Raw genomic sequence first — 18567 nt, forward strand, 5'->3', positions numbered from 1 at the left:
ATTTTAGACATGACTATACTATAATGATTTGCTTGCTTTGGAAACAGCAAGTTTCAGGTTTGCCTATTTAACTGTCTATTTTCTCTCTGCCTTCAGTCTCTGAGGAAGGATGTTTCTGAGTTGGTCTCTGAATGTTAAAGCAAAGCTTCGATGGCATCTGCTGAGTACAATGTGCCATTCTTTACAAAAGAGATGTTAAATATCTTTTTCTTTTCCAGATGAGCTGACTTAAATGGAAACATCGCAATGGCATCTACAGTCAACCAGAGCACCACCAATGGGTAGGAACTAATTTGATATAATGCTGGCTTGCCAGGTTGTATGACGGATTCTTAGACAGTTTCAAGAATCATGACTGAATGTAGGGGGAGGGTTTCAAAACTGATATGCTGCCTTTTACAAAAGAATTGATGCCCTCTGTAACTTGAATCTGTTGTGAAATGAGTAGTGTTTACACTGGGTCTTGATGGGACTCTCACTGATGAAAATGTCCCCTTGTCCTGTGGAAACTGCAGGCATCAGATGAAGGTGGCGGACTGGCTTACAGTAGTACGTTATATTTTGATCTCTTCTGACTAGTGAGCAGGCTTGCTTGGTTGCTCCACAACCTTTTCCATCCACAGCCTAGCTGTAGCAGGGGGCACTGTTGCCATCCCAGTGATCTGCGTGAGACAAACCTGGTCGTTAGAATAAGCACTTTGTTTCTGTGTTCTAGCACATCTTGAGTTCAAAAAGGCTGTGTGGACCAGGGGTCTGGGTCTTGCAGGTATGCATCATGAGAAGTCCAGGAAATTAGTTTTCCCTTGGAGCAGTCTCATTTGCAAAACTGATATATACCCCTCTCCCTTTGGTCATTTCTCTGTGATTCTCGTTACTCTTTCATCTGGCACTTTGCAGCTGCCGGTATGCTTTATCCTCGCAGCCCAGGTCAATGTTCTTTCCAACCTGAGGCCCAGAAGGACGACGTCTCTGCACAGTTACATAAGAGGAAGGAATGAGTAGGCAGAGACTTAAACCTGTATCTTCTAAAGGCATCCAAACCACACTACTGCCCTTCATCTGCTGTCATCCTCTAAAATAAATTAATCTTAACATTATTATTAAGTTGACAGTATATCTACAAGGATTGTTCTTTGAAAAAAATCCATTTTCTGGCTGGTTTCTGGCTGGAATATAGTGTAGAGCAGCCTGATCGAGAAGCAAACCAAAATCATGGGGATTTATTTGCTAGCTGTCCTACATACCTCTCTGCCTCATCTAGGGATTGGATATCACTGCAAAATGAATCTGACAGCTGTAGTGAATCTGAAGGGTACATTGTGTTCTGTACATAGATGTTATCTTGATTCAATTGGAATATAAATCAGGATATTTAACACTCTTCACTGTGTGGTTTCTGACAGCTCCAGCGCCAAAGCCAACAAGAACTATAAACTTCTCTGTGTTGATTTTAACTGTTTGTGAAAGTTCATACTGGTTATGGAAAATTTTAAGGCATTAGGAGTGATAAGTGAATAATGCCAAGGGAGATGATAGAAATTCCTGCTGACAGTTGCCAAAAGCTAGTAGGGTGCAGCATCCAGTGCGGTCTGGTTCATGAGAGACGGTGATTTTTTTTTCTTAATCTGCTTCCTTTAATTTAAATATTGAAGTGTGATGTATTGTGTTTTTTTTCTCTCCTTTTTCAGAAGCATTTGATTCTTAATATCTGTAGAGTAGGGTGTCATTTGTTTCCCCTCCCCCCCCCCCCCCCCAACCAGCTGCATCCATTTTAGTCTTCTGTAATTCAGGTCAAAATGACTCTTTGGTTGTGTTTTCCCTTATTTCTTTCAGTGCAGCTCTCAATTTCCTTCCTTTGCCTCGCTGGTTCTGTGGCCTCACTGTAGCTGTGCAGTGTGGTTTAGACCTGGTGAAGCCTGAGTGCTTTTCATGGTTTGCCCAGCAAAGATGTGGTGCTGAGTTTAAGGCGGCACAGTAAAGCCAGCCTGTTGAGAAGTGCATTGCTGAATGGAGGTCAGTAATGAATTTTGCTACCTCAGCCTTCCCCAGACTCTTGGTGTTGTACACAGCACGCAACTTTATTTACCTTGTTAAACTGGTTTGTCATGTATGCCTGCATTGTACGGGTTTCTGTATTTTGCTTGCTTTCCGGCCGTACTTTGGCAACAGAACTTTGGGGACAAGATTACTCAATCTTCCAAACGTGTGGATCCTATGAAATGCCATGTTTTACATTTGTATGTGTTGTGCAGCTAGTTCCTTAGCTAGCTGTGGAGGAAGACATGAGAATAATGAGCCCTAGACAGATTTGCAAAGGGTTTGGGTCTGCCAGAAGACTAGCAACTCTCTTAAGGCTCAATCTCTCTGGAGGTGGGTGGGCTCTGGTCTCTGGGAGAGATGGTGAGGGAGGTGCAAGGGAAAAGGGTGTTGACAGCAGGGCAGACTTGCTGGGCTGAGAGGTTAGGAGTTGTTCCGTGAGTGTGGGGTAGTGGAGCCTTTAGGGAGCACCACCGATGCCTTCTGAGCCGCTGCAGAAGATCCTTCTGCAAGTGAAAAGGCTGCACTCTGCTGCTTCAGAGGCCTGAGATCGCAACACCAGTTTGACCCTTTTAACCTCCAGATGCAGAGGACTCATCAGGGGCAATAAAGGATGGTGGCGGTAAGATGGATTTCTTGTCAGCAGAGCTGGTACAGCACATTTTAATTAAAAGACAGCAGTGACTCTTGAACTGAAAGTAAGGGTGTGGATATGTATTAAAAAACAAAAAGTCATGTGGTACAGTTTAATGAGATGTTTTGAAATGGTTGGTAGGGGCATGAATTTGACCCATTTATGGGTATAAACAAGTTCATCATTTCATCTACAGCAAATATGATACTTAAGGAAAGCAAACATCCTGTGTGTTTGACTTAATGATCTTTCATTAAAGCTTGGTATCTGTTTTTCCTTCATTTGTCCTCTGTGCTTTCTTTTCTTTTCTCTTTTTTTTTCCCCAAAAATGTAAGCTTTTGGGATTTTCCCTGCAAATTTAACAGATTGTTGTAATTATTTTTAATAGTGTAATAGCAGATTACTTCTTTTTGAGTGAGGGATGTTGTCTGCCCTTTTAAACAAATAAATAGATTTATTGAATTATTGCAACACAAACTAGCTACCAATTGCTAGCAATCTAAGGGGTTTGGGGATTATTTTTAGTCTTTATTTTGGCCAACACCTGCAGATACAGTTAGGTAAATGGTGTTGGGGATAGTGTTGTGTGTATAAAATATACATAATGTACCCTCATCCTGTGTTTTACCGCTTCTGCCTAAAGTCAGTAGTGTGGCATGTTTAGGAATTCAAAATTAGGAAATGAGGGCTCTAGGCTGACTGCACAACTTCATTTGCTGTTCTGTTGGATTTGTGTTTCTATGCAATGTTTAATCACAAGGCTCCTTCTCTGAAATCTGTTCTCATTCAGTGCCTAGGTAGATAAGAATGGATCTTCTAAAATTAAAATTCTAATGTATAATTTAAATATAGTTTGAGTTATGATCACCTGTAGGAGACCTTTCCTCTAAAGTTTTTAAGAAGGATTGCTTTGGTAATCCAGTCCACCCCATGAGTGTATTTCTGAACCTCTGGTGAACTGAAGTGTATGAAAAGCCTGTTTTATTGATTTGTTTTGTTTGCAGTTTACCTAATAGAGATTTATTTTCTTCACTTGAAATATTTCTTTCAAAGACAAGGACCTGGAAAAGGGGGAAAACTTTATCCTTGAGCAGTAAATGAAAAAAACAGGTGGGAAAAGCTGCAGTTTGCTAATCTTGAAAGCTGATATAAGGGAGGGGTCTACAGCTGACAAAGTTTTCTTTGGGGAAGCACTAATTTCTTAGAGTCAAAATGTTCCACAGGATCTTATCAGTTTTCATCAAATTGTCCAACAAAAATGTTTTTTTTTATTTTTTATTTTTTTATTATTATTATTTTTTAAAGCAGCTGGTGAGCCAGAGGTCTGGGACACTGAGCCTCTTGGCCGTACAATTGTTGTGTGCTTCCAAGTTGAAGCAAATGCTGTTTGCATGGGTTGTGTTTTGTTTTTCTGAAGTGAAACTGCTGTGGCATAGGAGTTCTGAGCCTTCAGTCTGGGGTGGATATTCAATGCTCTGCACCTCTGCTTCATATAAAATGGAAAGTGGATGGCAGCACAGTTCAGGAATTATTATTTATTTGGCTCTTTGAAAGACCCTCACTAAGCCCTCGATGTGATCAATGGGCTCTTTGGGAAAATCTAAAAGTACTAAGATAACGTTGTTTAGTGTATTATCTGCATTGGGTACTTCCTTGTTTAACTTAAAGATTTGATACACAGCGTGTTTTGTTTTCTTTTGTTTTAAAAGATCTCTGTCACATATTCAGCATGCTTGGGTTTTCACTCATGATGCTGTGCTCTTTGCCCTTCTTTTTTCCCAAAGAAATTCAAGAAAGTAGAACAAAGTAGAACAATTCAGCAGTGTTATATTCCCATGGGAGTAATATTATGGGAAGCCTTTCTAGGGTCCTACCTCTTCTAGTTCTTTCCTGCTTTGATTCCTAATAGAGTTTTTCCTCTGATCCAGGAGTTGGTCAGAGTTTGATATTCCTCACCTGTGATTTTTTTTTTCTCCTGGAGTTTCAGTTTATTTGAATCCTGATTTTACTTGAAAGCTGGTTTCAGGGATTTGTGTTGCGTGACATTGTGGCAACTCTGTTAATCTTTTCAAAGGATGGTATTTGTACACTTCACTTCATCCAAATTCAGCAAGACACAGGGGGGGAAGGGAGGAGAGTATTAGGTAAAGAATACCATTATTCCAGCATTATAGAAATATATATTAACCTGTAAAGACGGTTGGTAGCTGTAGTAGTCTTCCTAGCTGTCAGGGTGGTACTATTCTTTGCATACTTCTAAGCATGTTTTGAGGATTATATGCACTACTGAGAATAAACCTGTTGTTGAAAAGTAAAGAAGAAGGAAGGAATGAATGTAGGGCGGGCTTTTTATCTTGATTTAAAAGTTTCTCTCTTATTGAATAGAAATTGTAGCTGGCATAATATATTCTATAGCCACTGAGTTGTTATGCATGTGACTTCCCACTGCAGTAAGTGTGCAATTTTCAAACTCTGAGGACAGAATTTTCTCTATGCTTTCCTACAGTGCTGATCATAAAATATCTGTCCTCAGTGGTACTTGATACCTTTGATCTCAGTTTCCTTCTTGGGAGATGAGTAGCTGTACTTTATAGGCATAGAGTTGAGATAGTATTGGTCAAAAGTCTGGACTAGTTTTAGGTGCCTGATTAGGGACAAGTAAATGTTTTTCTTTAAAAGTACCCAGCACTGTATAGTATGTATTATGTTCAAGGCCTGTGGATTTTTAGGTGCAGCTGTGAAAGTGATCGGCACTTTGGCAAATCAGACCCTTATAGCTCAAGGATTGTCCTGTAAAACATGGATTTATGTCTTCTAAGTAAGGTTCAGGTAAGAGTTTAGTGACAAAAGTAGATTTTCCTAGAGTGCTTGCCTTAAGCATCCCTTGATTTCCTTGCCAGCACCACCACCACCAAGTGATATTCTACAAATACAGCAGGGATCCTAGAAGCTGGAAGTTCTCAGCAAGACTCAGAGATGAGGAGTAGAAGGTAATGACCTCTGCTGAGTTTGTTGCTTGGATGTTGCCCAGGAAATATTCAGCCTTTCTGCCAGGTACAGCCCCAGATATCAAGGTCCATAATGTAGCACTGTTGCTGCAGGAGTCCCTTGGATCAGCCATGTGATGGCACTTCCCATTGCACTGAGGCTGTGTGGCACAGGCAGGGGCTCTGAGAAGGCTGGGTCTGGGACCCTTCTCACTGTGACTGCTGCAAGGAGCCCAGCCGAGCTAGGCACTGAAAGCTGGGGGGGTAGAGGTTTCAGGAAGCAGGATGCAGAGCAAGGGAGGCTAAGGTTCTTGGAGCTGAAAAACAGCCTTGAGAGGGAATCAGAAGAAACAGAAATTGTGGAAAATGAGGAGGAAGAGGAAACAAGGCCTAAAGAGCTTGTACGAACACTAGCTCCCTTTCTTGTTCAAGCAGTGCTTCATTTGCAGGGCAAGTTTGTCCTGAGAACTGACAGTGGGATCCAAATGGTTCACAGTTGTGTGTTGAAAGACTGTATCATGACTGCCTAGGCATCACTGATGTTAATGTATCTTAAAATTTAAGTGCTTATTGCAGAAACAATAGCATCCTTTTCACCAAATCACAGAAGGGCTGAGGTTGAAAGGGACCTCTGAAGATCATCTAGTCCAATCGCTCTGCTTAAGCAGGGTCACCTGGAATGCCATGGCGTGTGTGTAAGGGGTGTGTAGGTTGGGTTAAAAAAATGTGAAGTCAAATGGTATTGCTGTGCTACAGTATTATATGGTCATCTTTGTGATTTATCTGTAGGTTTGTTACCTCTTCAGAGCCTCAGCAGAGATTTCTGCTTTGTGCTTTGAAGAAACTGTCAGGAGTCGGCTCTTGCCTGGCAGCGTAGAAGGCAATCAGACCTTTCTTTTCCCTCATCAGAGGGTTTGTGAGACGAGAGGCGTGTCGAAGCTGAGCGGTTACGGTGCGTTGGAAGGTTCTCCCCATCTGCCCCGTTCCTCGTGTCCTTGTTCTGCCCGAAAGCCTCTGGGCTTTCAGCGCGGGTGCCTCGCCTTGGCACAGCCCCATGTACCTTGGGTCAACAAGGAAGGCCTTGCCATAAAGGCCAACACCCTGTTAAACATCAATCCCTTTTCACAATGCTGGAATCACAAAACACTTGAACAAGTGCTTTTCAAGGCAGGGGGAGGAGAACCTGCTAGAACCTCTTGATGCAAACAAAACATACTGTTCTGATCTCTTTTTTTTTTTCCCCTGGAAAAAAATCAGCTATTATAGCAAGTGTGTGTATATAATTTTTCATCACTCATTGTTATGCCTGAAAGAGCTGAAATGAGCTTTATTTAATCTTTGGGTTGATATCCTCTGTAGAAAACTTGAGTCTGAACTATTTGGATTAAGAAAACTTGTGCAAACAATTGAAAAGGTCTTAAAAGGGAAAGCAGCTGCCTGTAACTTGTGTATCTCTTCCTTGCCTTTTTTGCCACTGGACAAGAACAGTGTCTACTGTACTATAATAAACAACAGTAATTAATTTAACAATAGGTTTTAAGGGGGGGGGGGGGGAAATCCATTTCATGGTCCGAAGTGACTGAATGTAGAGTCATGGAGGGGCAGGCATGAGGAAAGCAGATGATTTCTATTTGACTTTTCTTACCTTTGCTTCCACTTTGCAATTCTTCCCAGCAGTGAAAGTGCTCATATGACCTAGAGAACCCGCTTCTCCCCATGATATAGGCATTCTTAAAACAGAAGAAAAACCTATGTATTTTGCATAGGTATGTTAGAGGTTTCTTCATTGTGAAGTAGCAGTCTTTTATGGCTTACTGGCCTTGAAATTATCAAATAAAAAATAACTATTCAATATCTGTTTCAAAGTTCTGGCTTCTCACATTACTACTTGATCGTGTATGCAGTGCAATATATGAAAGTTGTGAACTGTTAAGAGAAAATTTTTTAAACTTCACTGTGAATGCAAGACTGCTGCACACATCAAATGTGTACGTGTAAGGTGACTTACTGATTTCACTGTATTGTCTCTTAAATATCATGATCTTAAAAGGTTTGTGTGCACCCACACCTAACAAAGGAACCTGCCACTAGCTAGGAAAAGACAGATCATAATTCTTACACTTTCCTGAGCAGTACCTGTACAGGCTGTACAGGTGATAGCTTTGTTTAGTATTGGAGACAAGGAAAAAATATGCTTATACATATACAAGTTTCAGAAGTTTCTTGAACAAAGCAGGTCTCAGCCTGGTTAAGTGCAGGCAAATGCCTGAAGATGTCCCATAGCACTCTCTTAGGTTCTCTTTGTACTGGCCTGAAGCATCTGGGCTGGTTTTAGAAAATACGAAATTGATTTCACGGGAAGGAAATGGGTGATGTTACTTGATGGTTTTTCTTTCACAAACTTCTTAAAAGCAATGTTGCCTAGCTTATGTCACATCTGGGAACGTATGCTAGACTGCAGGCTCTGGTCCTAATTCATTCTTATTCAAGTAGATGATCTGGCTTTTGGTCAAGGGCTTCATATTTCCTTAACTATTTTAGGAGCTTAAGTAGCTAGTGTTCCCTTCACTGAGGGGGAAAAGTTGGTTGAAGTGTAAGTCCTGGAGAGAGAAGCGTTCAGTGTCACCTCTGACACAAGCTTTCCTTACAGTATACATGAAGTAATTAGACTAACTTTTCTGAATACACTTACCCATTCCATATAATGGCAAAATTTTGCTATTTTCCAAATATGTAGCAGCTTCGAGTGCAAAACTTCTTGTAATGTTCAGAAAGTAGTGTGAATTTGTGTGTTAAAGTAGCTATGAAAAAGCACCTGTTAGCAGGTTCTCAGAGAGGTGCAGATTCCAAAGGTCTTAGCAAGATTTGGGAACTGGGGGGTAGCCAGAAGTATAATTCACTGTGTTGATATTTTGTATTTACAGCATAGGATGTGATCATTGTTTGGTTTAGTGTAGCAGTATATTTTTATTTCTTTGCTAAATACCAGAGTGGCATGGTGCAAGGACCTTAAATTCACCAGCTTGGCAGAGCTTTTTTGTTAGCAATACTTACTGGTGTTCAGAGTCACTGTAACCATCTAGATGCATCTAGGAAACAAAGCCTGGAAGGTGAAATTTTGAGGTAGAGGCATAGATTTCAACTTTTCCCTTTCTTTGCACTATATTCCTTCCTTCAAAAAGGAGGATTCTATGCTTGCTTGCATGAAAGATGCATGTGAAGAAAACTAAATGAGCTGTTAATTATTTTACTTTAAATAGATATTCTGAAAGAAGTAAATCACTTTCTTTCCCTTTTTCCCTAATCTCTTTGCCAGAACTTGCAGAAGGTAATTGTATCTCTAACTTGCTAGGATATATAGCATCTTTCCTTTTGTTTGGGAAGCCCCTCCATAATGTGGGTTGCATATGCAGTTTTGGTGTTGATAATGGTATGTTTAATTATCAGTGCTTTTGTTTATATTTAGAAATAACTTTGTGGCAGTAGTTAAATACATTCTCTTCTTTGAAGCTGGATCCACTAGGATGGCCAGGGGCTGGAGTACATGATGTAGAGAGAAGGCTGAGGGAGCTGGTTTCCTTCAAGTTGGGGAAGAGAAGGCCAGGAGGGATCTTACTTCTGTCTACCTGATGGAGGTTACAGACAAGACAGAAGCAGACTCTTCTCAGAGATGAACCATGAAAGGATGGGTGGCAACAGGCACAAATTGCAACACAGGAAATTCCAGGTAAATGTTAGGAACAGGTGACCAGATCCCCAGGTTGTGGGGATCTCCATACTTGGAGATGCTCAAAACTTCCCTGGGCAGGGCTTGGTACAAGTAGATCTAGTTGGCTGGGCATTGAATAGGGAGGCTGGATTAAGTGACCTCATGAGATCTCTAATGTCCATTATGATTCTATTTTGACAAGTAAAAAACAAACAAAAAAGTTGAAGACTTGTTGTCAAATTTATGCTTTATTTCAATTAAACCTTCTGAAATACAAAGAATTGGATGGTTGTCTCAGGAAGGCTATGGCTAAGTGGCCCAAAGTATTTGCCAAAGATAGAGGAGATGAATTTTGAAGTTGTTGCCCTGCCTTGGTAGGGTTTAAGCTTTAGTTTCTTGTGCTTCAAGTGATAACTTGGCTGCCCTCAGCTGTTCTTCCTCCCTTTATTGCTATTTAGCTACTTGGCAGCATGCAACACTTGAGCAGGAAAGACACCAGCAGTAGTCTAGGGACTGAGGTCCTATCTGGGGTCTGAGACAATTTTTTTTGAATGGGTGGAAGAAGGCAATAAGAAGACTTAGCCATTTGTGAACCCAACTCTGGCACTGATCTCCATAGATCTCTCACTCTCTCCATAGCAATTTTTTTTTCCAAATGTGAGCTGGTGAAATCCTCCTGCTTGAGCTATTCTCATAACACCAAGGGCTCATCTTGTACCTGCATAGTGTTCCTGTGTCAGGGTCATTTTCTTTGCTGTTAATTTGGCCTTCAGATAGCGATGGGTTTGGAGGTAGGGTGTATTTCTTTGGGGTTGTCTTGTCTGCATTTGCTGTGGTTTCTTCCCTTGATTAGACAATCAGTTGAGCTTTAACACAGTAAATACACCTCAAAAGCCCTCTCCAGACTGTGACACAGTGAAGACAACAGCAAGGACTCATAGCCAGGAATCATCCAGCTTATTTTTCTGCAGTACCTTGCAGAAGAGTTTGAATTCACGCAGGAAAGTGAATAGCAGATGTTTCACTCTGATTTCTGGCCTCTGAGAGGTTCTCCTGGTGTTAGTAACTCCAGCTGTGTTTCCAGTCTTAAGCCATTTACCACATACTCTGAGAAAGAAGGAGTCATGGAGTGATCTTCTGGATGACTAGCTGCAGAAGTCAGTGTTCGTCACCTTTATTATGCCCCTCCAGGTAGCTTGAATGAGCTGTGCCATGCAAACAGCAGTTTGGCTGTGGGCCCCCTGCCAGGAGTGGGGATGAAGGTCCTACGTCAGCCTGGGGTAAAACTAACAGGGAGTGCTGCTAGAGGAGCTAGCAGAGCGCTTTTGCAAGGGCAAACTCCATAACCTGGACTTAGGATGAGTCGACCCATCCTTCAAATAAAGCCAAGGGAAAAAAAGACAACGTGTTCCTTTTAACAACATGGGCATATTATGTGCAAAATGCATACAAACCTGACAAAAAAAAATGCATCTGTAAATGATCAAGGGTATCAATTTAATTGGAGTTAAGAGGCTGAGTTAGGCTTGCAGGGAAGAGAGATGCTATGCTTTCCACTTGGAGAAGCTCTTTATTTCCACCATACTTTGAATTTAAAAATGCCATCGCTGCATCAAGTATTAGCTACCAGCCTTAGTGACTGTAACATTGGGCGTTAGTTTGCTTCTTTCGAAGCTGTCAGTCTCCCCTGCAATTCAGGATGCTGGTAATCTCTTCCTGGCTTTGCTGCTGGCCTGCTGGGTGAGGCTGGGCAAGTCGTGTCTCCGCTCTTGTATGCCTCATCCATGAGCTGATGAGAATGATACTGATCTCTCTGGAGATGGCATTAGTGTCACATGAGAATTCCATGTTAATCGTGTTACCTCCATACCACAGAGCCATAGGTTGTAGTCATCTCTCACTGCCTTCTGAAGCTAGTATGTTATTTGTATATGCAACTTCTACTAAACAGCAACCTTTGTGAGCTTAGTTTTGAATTTAAAAATGCATGTTTAGTGAGCATTTGTGTAAGTGTGAAATGTATGCTTTGCACCCAAGAGAGCTTGGGTGCTTTTTCACATGGTTCTTGTTCATGACTCGTTACAGTTACTGTTCCCAGTGATGGGTGCCTGCCCCTTGCATGTCCATCTTTTCTTGTTGCCCTGCAGCTCCAGCGGGTTTGTTTGTAAATTGTCGTGAAACTGTACGTGTGTTCAGAAATGATAATGGGTTTGCCTCCATTTACAGCTCACAGCAATTTCACAGGGTATTTTTTCCAGCAAGATCATAATAGATATTCTGCAATAGTGTTGTCAAGCTGACACCTCAAATCCCCAGTCCCTTGCGAGCAGTTGGGTCCATGCTCGTATGATACAATACCGATACTATCTGCTTGCTTTATAGTAAGAAGCATTTGTTCGGGTTTCCTAGGTATGAGCTCTCATTTTTGGGCAGAGATGAGGAATGGAAAAAAAACTCTGTTTTGAGAAAGTTGTAAGCAGAATGAAAGGAGTGGAATAGAAACTGCAATAATTGCCTGACAGTAGTGTTTCCTGATATAGTTTACCTATAATATTTTAAACCCACTTGTTTGTGGAAGTTTTATATAATGGTCGTTTTTTGGTGACTGTCCTAATTTATTGATTCCCAGGGAAACAACATAGACTTGCTTCTTCCAGCAGCTGCTGAGTACTCTGACTGTGTGTGTGTGTGTGTGTATACATATACATATATATATATATATACACATATACATAGTCAGTATGACGAAGGTAACTTTGCAGTGCTGAGAGGAGCCATGCCTATGCACTAGCATGCCAGGACAGGCTGGAAGGATCTCGAGCAGATGCTGGCTGAAGAGAGCGGTAGGAGTAGCCGGCTTTACCCTCCCGTCAGGAGCGCCCAGGGTGAAGGGCAGGTGCTGCTGCTCCCTGCAGCAGCCCGCAAAGCCAGCTCGGAAGCCCTGGGCGGCTCTAGGACCCAGCTGCTTTTATTTACTTATTTATCGAAGTTTCTTAGCCTCCTTTCTTACGTGCGGGCACTTGCAAGCGAGGCAGTGCACGCAGGTTTCCATCTGTGTTTCCAGACGGGACGTGCGGGCTTTACGCGTGCGTGAGGACTCGCCCACGCGGCCGGGGCGCACCGCCTGCGAGCGGCTCGGCTCGGCTCGGCGCGCGTCCCTCCTCGCGGCGGGGCGGGTGCCGTGCCGTGCCGCGCCGTGCCGTGCCGTGCCCCCCGGCGGGCGGCGGCGGCTCTGCGTTGCGGCCGTCATAGGCTCGGGCGGGCGCGCTCGGGCGCCGCCGGCCCAATCCTTCGGTTCGCTTTTGCCTTGACAGCACAACATGTCCATTTAAGGAGGTCGGGTTGTACCACGCAAAGTTCCCCGAGACGGGGGTAGCGCGGGCCGCGGCGGCGGGCGGGGCGCGGGCCGCCGCGGGGCCGCCTCGGCGCGGGGAGGCGGGCGGCCGGGGCGGCGGCGGCGGGCTGCCCGGCCTCGAGGCGGGCCGCCGGCCGGAGCCGCAGCTGCTGGAGCCCCCCGAGCGCAAATCCAGGAGCTGCTGCCACCTCCCTGCCGCTTTGGATGCACCGGGCCGGAGGAGGGCCCCGGTGCCCGGATGTCTATCAAAATGAGCGTAATCCTACCCCCGACGGGCGAGTGCGGGCTCGGGAAGCTGGGTCTGCGGGGATGAGGAGCTCAGTGACAATTTAGAGTGGCGAATTCGCAGGAACCAGGAAACGGGCAGGAAAGTGCCCAGCAAATGGCAAAGGCGGTCTGGGCAGCGGGCTAGAGCGCCGGCAGCCGGGGCCAGGAGCTCATGGAGAGAGGACCCTCGGCGGTATAAACTTCACCATGGCTGCCCACTCGAGGTAAGGAATTAAATAACTTCTTCTGCTCTCTGTAGCTTTCGCCAGCAATTCTCTCACAGTCTCGTCGTACTAGTGATGCCGCCTCCCCCTTTCTGGCATGATCTTCTGTTGATTTTAACGCCGTATTATAGAAAAAAAAAAAGTGCATCTGGATACACATCCTTGATAGATTTGTTGGCATGTTTTGTGCCATGCAGTGTCGGCTACCTCTTTCCAGCATAAACTTATTTCCTTAACTAGAAAAACAAAGCCTTAATTATTCCCTGTCAAATCTCTCTGCATCCAGCAAGTTAGTAGCTCTCTGAAACTGATTTTCTTCTCCTTTGTGGGCATGTCGTTGTCTTTATTTTCTTTTTTTCTCCTGTAACCAGCCTAATGTAAAGCAGGTTTTTTGATTGCTTGCAGCCTTATTTTAAGAGGTAAATGGTCTGTATTTGGTTGGGTTGGAAAACTAGCTGTATAAAATGGAAGCAGGTTGCATCTGCTTGTGTGTGAATCCATAGGTGCAAGATGGACTGGGGGGGGGGGGTTGGTTGTAGAGAAGAGTATGAAAAAGAACGATCGAATGTAGTTCCTGTCACAGAACGAAATTCAAGCAAATGTACCGACCCTGATTAAATGCTTTTCAACTCGTGTTTTTAAAACGTACCAGTACTCAGTACCTGCTGCCTGAGGGTTTGGGAAGGGGGGGGCATCCTGTGTAAAGTAAACTTCACACTCAGCCTGGGGGGAGGTAGCTTTTCTTAAGTCGTACTACTTCATGGAGCATTGCTATGTAAGGTACCTATTAAATGCCTTTTAGCTTTTTTGATGTTTTAATGGGCGTTTCAGAAATGCTAAAGAGAGAAACTTTTTGCTGTTGAGTCCCATACTAAACAGCCAGTCTGCTCCCCTCTCCTCCAGGAGGGAAAAAATGGTGGTGTATCCTAAAGAGAAATTTGGCACTGGCCAAGTATTTTCACAGTGGTGCTTCTCTGCAGCTTTGAAGCCAAGAAATGGCTTTAAATTACAAACTGCAAAACGCCAGAACCCTGAGGTTTGGGGAGGAAGAGCTGGAAGATGGATTGCTTTGTTAACGGCCGAACTAATCTCCAGTTAAAGCTGCCTGCCCCTGCTGTGTGTGGGGAGAGAGTAGACCAGGAGGGCTTAACAAAGAGACGAAGGTTTAGTTTTCCAGCATCTTTTTTTCTTAATGGTCACTTATTCACGTGATTTACTGGTCTGCATTATCAGAGCATTGCTTTAATATGCCAGCATGCTAAGAAGAGGATACAGCATAAAGCTTAGCGTGCTGACTGGCCTTGAAGCTTAGATCCAAGGCCAGGGACATACTTGAAGTCTCAGAAGTCACACAGCCGTTTCCTTGGGTGGCAAGAGGTCCTGTGGGAGCCAGGTCCGAGCAGTAGCCCCCAGTCTCAGCAAACGGACCAAACGGGGGTATGGTTGGGCCAAGGCCAGTGAAGCACATCTGGGACGTCGCAAAGCGGACGAGAGGTTGCTGGTGCTGAGGACGAATTTTTAGACATTCTGTGGTTCACACTGAAAACTAGGAAAATGGACCAAGTCTCAGGGCTGACTGCTGCGGGATAAGCAAAAGGGCTGTACCCTGACCGACCGTTTGGCATATACACAGAGACGACGCTTGTGCTCGCCTGCCTGTGCCCTTGCTTGCCTGTTATGTGCGTTGGCATTTGCCTCTGTCAGGTAGGATGCTGTGAGGCTCTCAGCTGCACAACCGTGTCAGAGCATTTTGGCGCAGTCAGTATGAAGGCAACCTTTATATGCTTGAAGATCAGTATTAAAGTCTGATTATTGCTCATTTAAAAGGAAGTAGGAGTGAACATGAGCGGTAGAAATGAATCTTGCAGGAGACAGGCTATGTTTACCAGAAAGCTCAGTGCTTGTGGTACTTCTGTTTTGGTGATGCAGGTCGGTAGGGGTGTCTGCCTCTGTCCAGGAGATTTGTGCTCTGTGAGTGCATAAAAATACATTTTTATTCAACACCGAAGGATAAATTCATATTCCTGATAAGGATTTGGAGCTATACTTCATGGGAATGAAAGGCCAAGTGTCTCCTGCAGAATTAGTTTGCTAATGTGTCAGAGACTTTGCTCTGTTAAGTAGCTGATACAAGATGTGAGGAGGGGGGCTGTAACAGAAGAAAACCAGTTTGAATAATTCTGGTGAATTACTGATGAGATGGTATGATACAGAACACTGTAGGGTTTAGGATATTGCTTGGTATGAGACTTTCTTCCATTTGCTTGGGTTTGCTGTTTCTTATGTGCTGTATTTTTTCCTTAAGATGCACAGTTAGTAAAAGGGATGTGAAAAAGGGGAGGGTGCTGGATAGGCAACAAGAAAACCCTGCATCCCGTTTTCAGCTCCAGTGCTGGCTCATGCTGTGATCCTGGGCAGCTCATTCAGCATTCGGATTTTGTTGTTCTGAAGGGTGGATGGGTTGGGAGGACAAGGTGACAAAACATGACTGATACTGCTCATCAGCATTTAAAAAAAATGTAAGAGTGATGACTGAGGAACTAATGTGTCAATGGATACCACTGCAATTTTTAAAATGGTCTTAAATGGTTGTGTGATAAAGTGTGGTGTTCGTTTGTTTTTCTGGAATGATGAACTATTGTAATTAACTTACATCTAGAACCATTATGTGGAGAAGCTGTCACTCCGTATGCATTGTTTGTATATAATGTAGATTTTCGTGTGTGTTGTTTTTTTAAGCTGCTAGCTGAGCTGCAGGATTGCAGCTGTAGCCTTCTCTAGGCGCGTTTCTGGAATGTGCAGATGATCTGATGCTTGTAGTGTCCCCAGGCAACAGGACTGCTGTCAGCTCTAATGGTGTACTCGGGCCCCTGTGAACAGAAGCAGAACTGATCAGAACGGGGGACAAGTTTACTTTTATGTTAGATGAGGTGTGATGTTTGTCAGATGCAGTTCAGCTGTTAGGAGATGCACGGAAAGCCGCGCAGGAGGCATGCGGACCTGCCTGGGACCCTCCCTCGCTGGCAGCTAGTGCCCAGCAGTCGGCGAGGCACGAGGCTATTGCCCCGCGACTTAGTGGGGCAGCGCCTCTCCCTCCCACTCGTGGCTTCGTTAAAAATGTACCCTGCTTAGGCACTCACAAGCAGAGGATCTTTAAATGAAAAACTGCTTTTTGAAGATGCAGGCTGCTTTCTTCAGGCTGGTAGAGCTCTTACTTTATCTGCAGATCCTGTTAGGCTTTCTTTTTTTCTTTTTTTTCTTTTTTTCTTTTTGACAGATGGATGATTTAGTACTTTGCTGATACGAATGCTAAGAATTTCTGATTGTTGTAAAACTCCCTTTTAGATGTGGTCATTATTAGCATGATTGCAGGAATGTTGATTGAAAACAGTTTCCTAATCTTTGTTAGTAGCTGATATATTAGTACAGTCGGAGCGACACGAAATGTGAGCGATCCGCTGTCTTCCCTGCCAGGCTCTCCTTGCCGTGCAACACGCGGTAGTCAGCCCTGCGGGGGATGCTGATGGTTGACACCAGTCGGGGAATCTCGCTGTTCCTGCTCCTTAAAGCCAAATCGAACCAGCTGCACCCAGAACAATCTGGAAAAGGGGTCGCATCCACTCATTTCAGTACGAAAAGAGGGTGACCCTGTGCACAAATAAAAGGTGGCCGTAGTGTTCTTTTCTGGCTGCCGCCAGGTAAATTCCACCAAATGGTCTCTTCTGAAGAGAGCAGTGGTGGGGCTGTTTGCCTGAGTGGTGCTGCTTGGTTGTGTTCCGTGTTGTTTCACAGCTTTCAAGGCCAGATCCAAAGACAAGTTTCATAACCTGTTTGTTTTGCTGGTCCTGTTGATAAAGACAAATCAGCTGTTGTGGATGCTGCATTCCAGTCAACTGACGAAGGGGAAGAAGGGCTGAAACAGTTGGAGTTTACCTGTTAAAAGCTAAAACGTCCTCTGAACCCATGCTGGTTTTACCAATATGCTGCCCCTGAGCCTGACAGTACAAGTATACTCAGCATGTTGTTTGGGAAGCTACTGGGGAATTTCAGTTCAGTTCCTAACTTGCCTGGGCTGACTTGCCTCAAGTCTATTGCTGCAGGGCAGCTCATCAGGGGAACTGGCCCAGAACTGGAGCTCCCTCACAGAGAATGGATATTCCCAGAACACGTGGAAATTTCAAGAGTTTTTTGGTTTGTTTTGGATGCAGTGAGCTAGGGGGTGGAAGTGGTGGGGGTGTTTTACAATTCCAAGCTATGTTAAGACTGGGTGCCTTGAAACCTGTTAAGACCAGGCACCTGACCTGGTACAGAAGGGAGCATTTCCTCATATCGCTTAATTTTCCTGAATCTGAATCCATATCATACGGAGAGGCATCGCCTCGCTGGTTTTTGGAGAAAAACGTTTGCTACTTCAAATGCAAGATGCGTCATGAAGAGCGGAAACAAGCTTTTAATGAGCTGCATAAATTCTCCTCAACATTTTCTTTTTGTGCGTAGTCGTAGTGAATGACAGTACAAGGCTTTTTAATACCTTTAAAATACAGCGTAAAAGCAATCTCAGTAAAGTATGTAGGAGTGCAGCTGAGACAGTGTTCTTCTTCACTTAGTGGACTATAGCAAAGTGAGGAAGAGTTTTCTGTGAAGTGTTGGGTGTCTTTCTAAGGCCCTGGTTCAAATGTAGGAAAGTCAGTCTGGTTTACTGCCTATTTAAGAGTGGTGGTGACAAAGAAGTGATTGTAATGTAGAGGTGCCAGAGCCTCAAAAAAATGGGAAAATACCCATCCTAGTCAGGCTTGAACACAACGTGCAGATTTTTTCCCCTGTGATATGTCGTAGTGAAGAAAGGACCCATTTTGCAGTTCAGGCTACTGTAGTGTTTGGGTCTGTGATAAAAGATGTACATAGCAGACACTGAGGTGGAGCAGCTGGCTGGGTATGGGCAGATACCAGTGTGCAGTGCGATATTCACTTGAGTAAGATAGAGCTACAGTGCTCCAGCAAAATGCATTTGTGGGCAAGAGCATGGTGGAAGCAGGTTTTCCAGAGTTGTCTGCTCGTGGGCGGTTTGGGGTAGAGAAGTCCTTGGTCTATACAAAATCAGGCATCCATGGAAAACTGTGAGCGGCAGGATCCTTAAACCTGTCTTTCCTCCCTGTGGTGGTGGTTGGTTTGTGCCGAGCGAGCGCCTGGCTTGTTCTGCGCGGCTGGGAAGCAAAGCTGTTGGCCACTGTGTGCTGCCGTGGAAGTGCCTCTCTTCTGCTACCTTGCTCTTGAGGCAGAAGGGAGGTGGCAGGCAGCGGGAGGTACGTATGTGGGCACTCAGCTGTGGAGGTGAGGAGGTGCTCTGCTGATTT

At 44.1% G+C, this 18567-nt stretch overlaps 1 protein-coding gene across 5 annotated transcripts in view; it reads left to right on the forward strand.

Moving 5' to 3' along the window:
* Positions 1 to 233: 233 nt before the first annotated feature.
* Positions 234 to 18567, forward strand: part of AFF1 (ALF transcription elongation factor 1) — a 116708-nt gene continuing 98374 nt past the window's right edge. For 4 of the 5 annotated variants that reach the window (XM_062574329.1, XM_062574325.1, XM_062574328.1 and 1 more), the window contains exon 1: positions 234 to 281. In XM_062574329.1, the coding sequence (XP_062430313.1) occupies positions 247 to 281 (35 nt within the window). In that variant the 5' untranslated portion in view covers positions 234 to 246. Of the gene's footprint in view, positions 282 to 12843; positions 13214 to 18567 lie in introns of those variants that run through there. The other variant, XM_062574326.1, reaches the window with a different exon arrangement.

The sequence above is a fragment of the Rhea pennata genome, chromosome 4 (genome assembly GCF_028389875.1).
Source record: "Rhea pennata isolate bPtePen1 chromosome 4, bPtePen1.pri, whole genome shotgun sequence".
NCBI classification, from domain to species: Eukaryota; Metazoa; Chordata; class Aves; order Rheiformes; family Rheidae; genus Rhea; species Rhea pennata.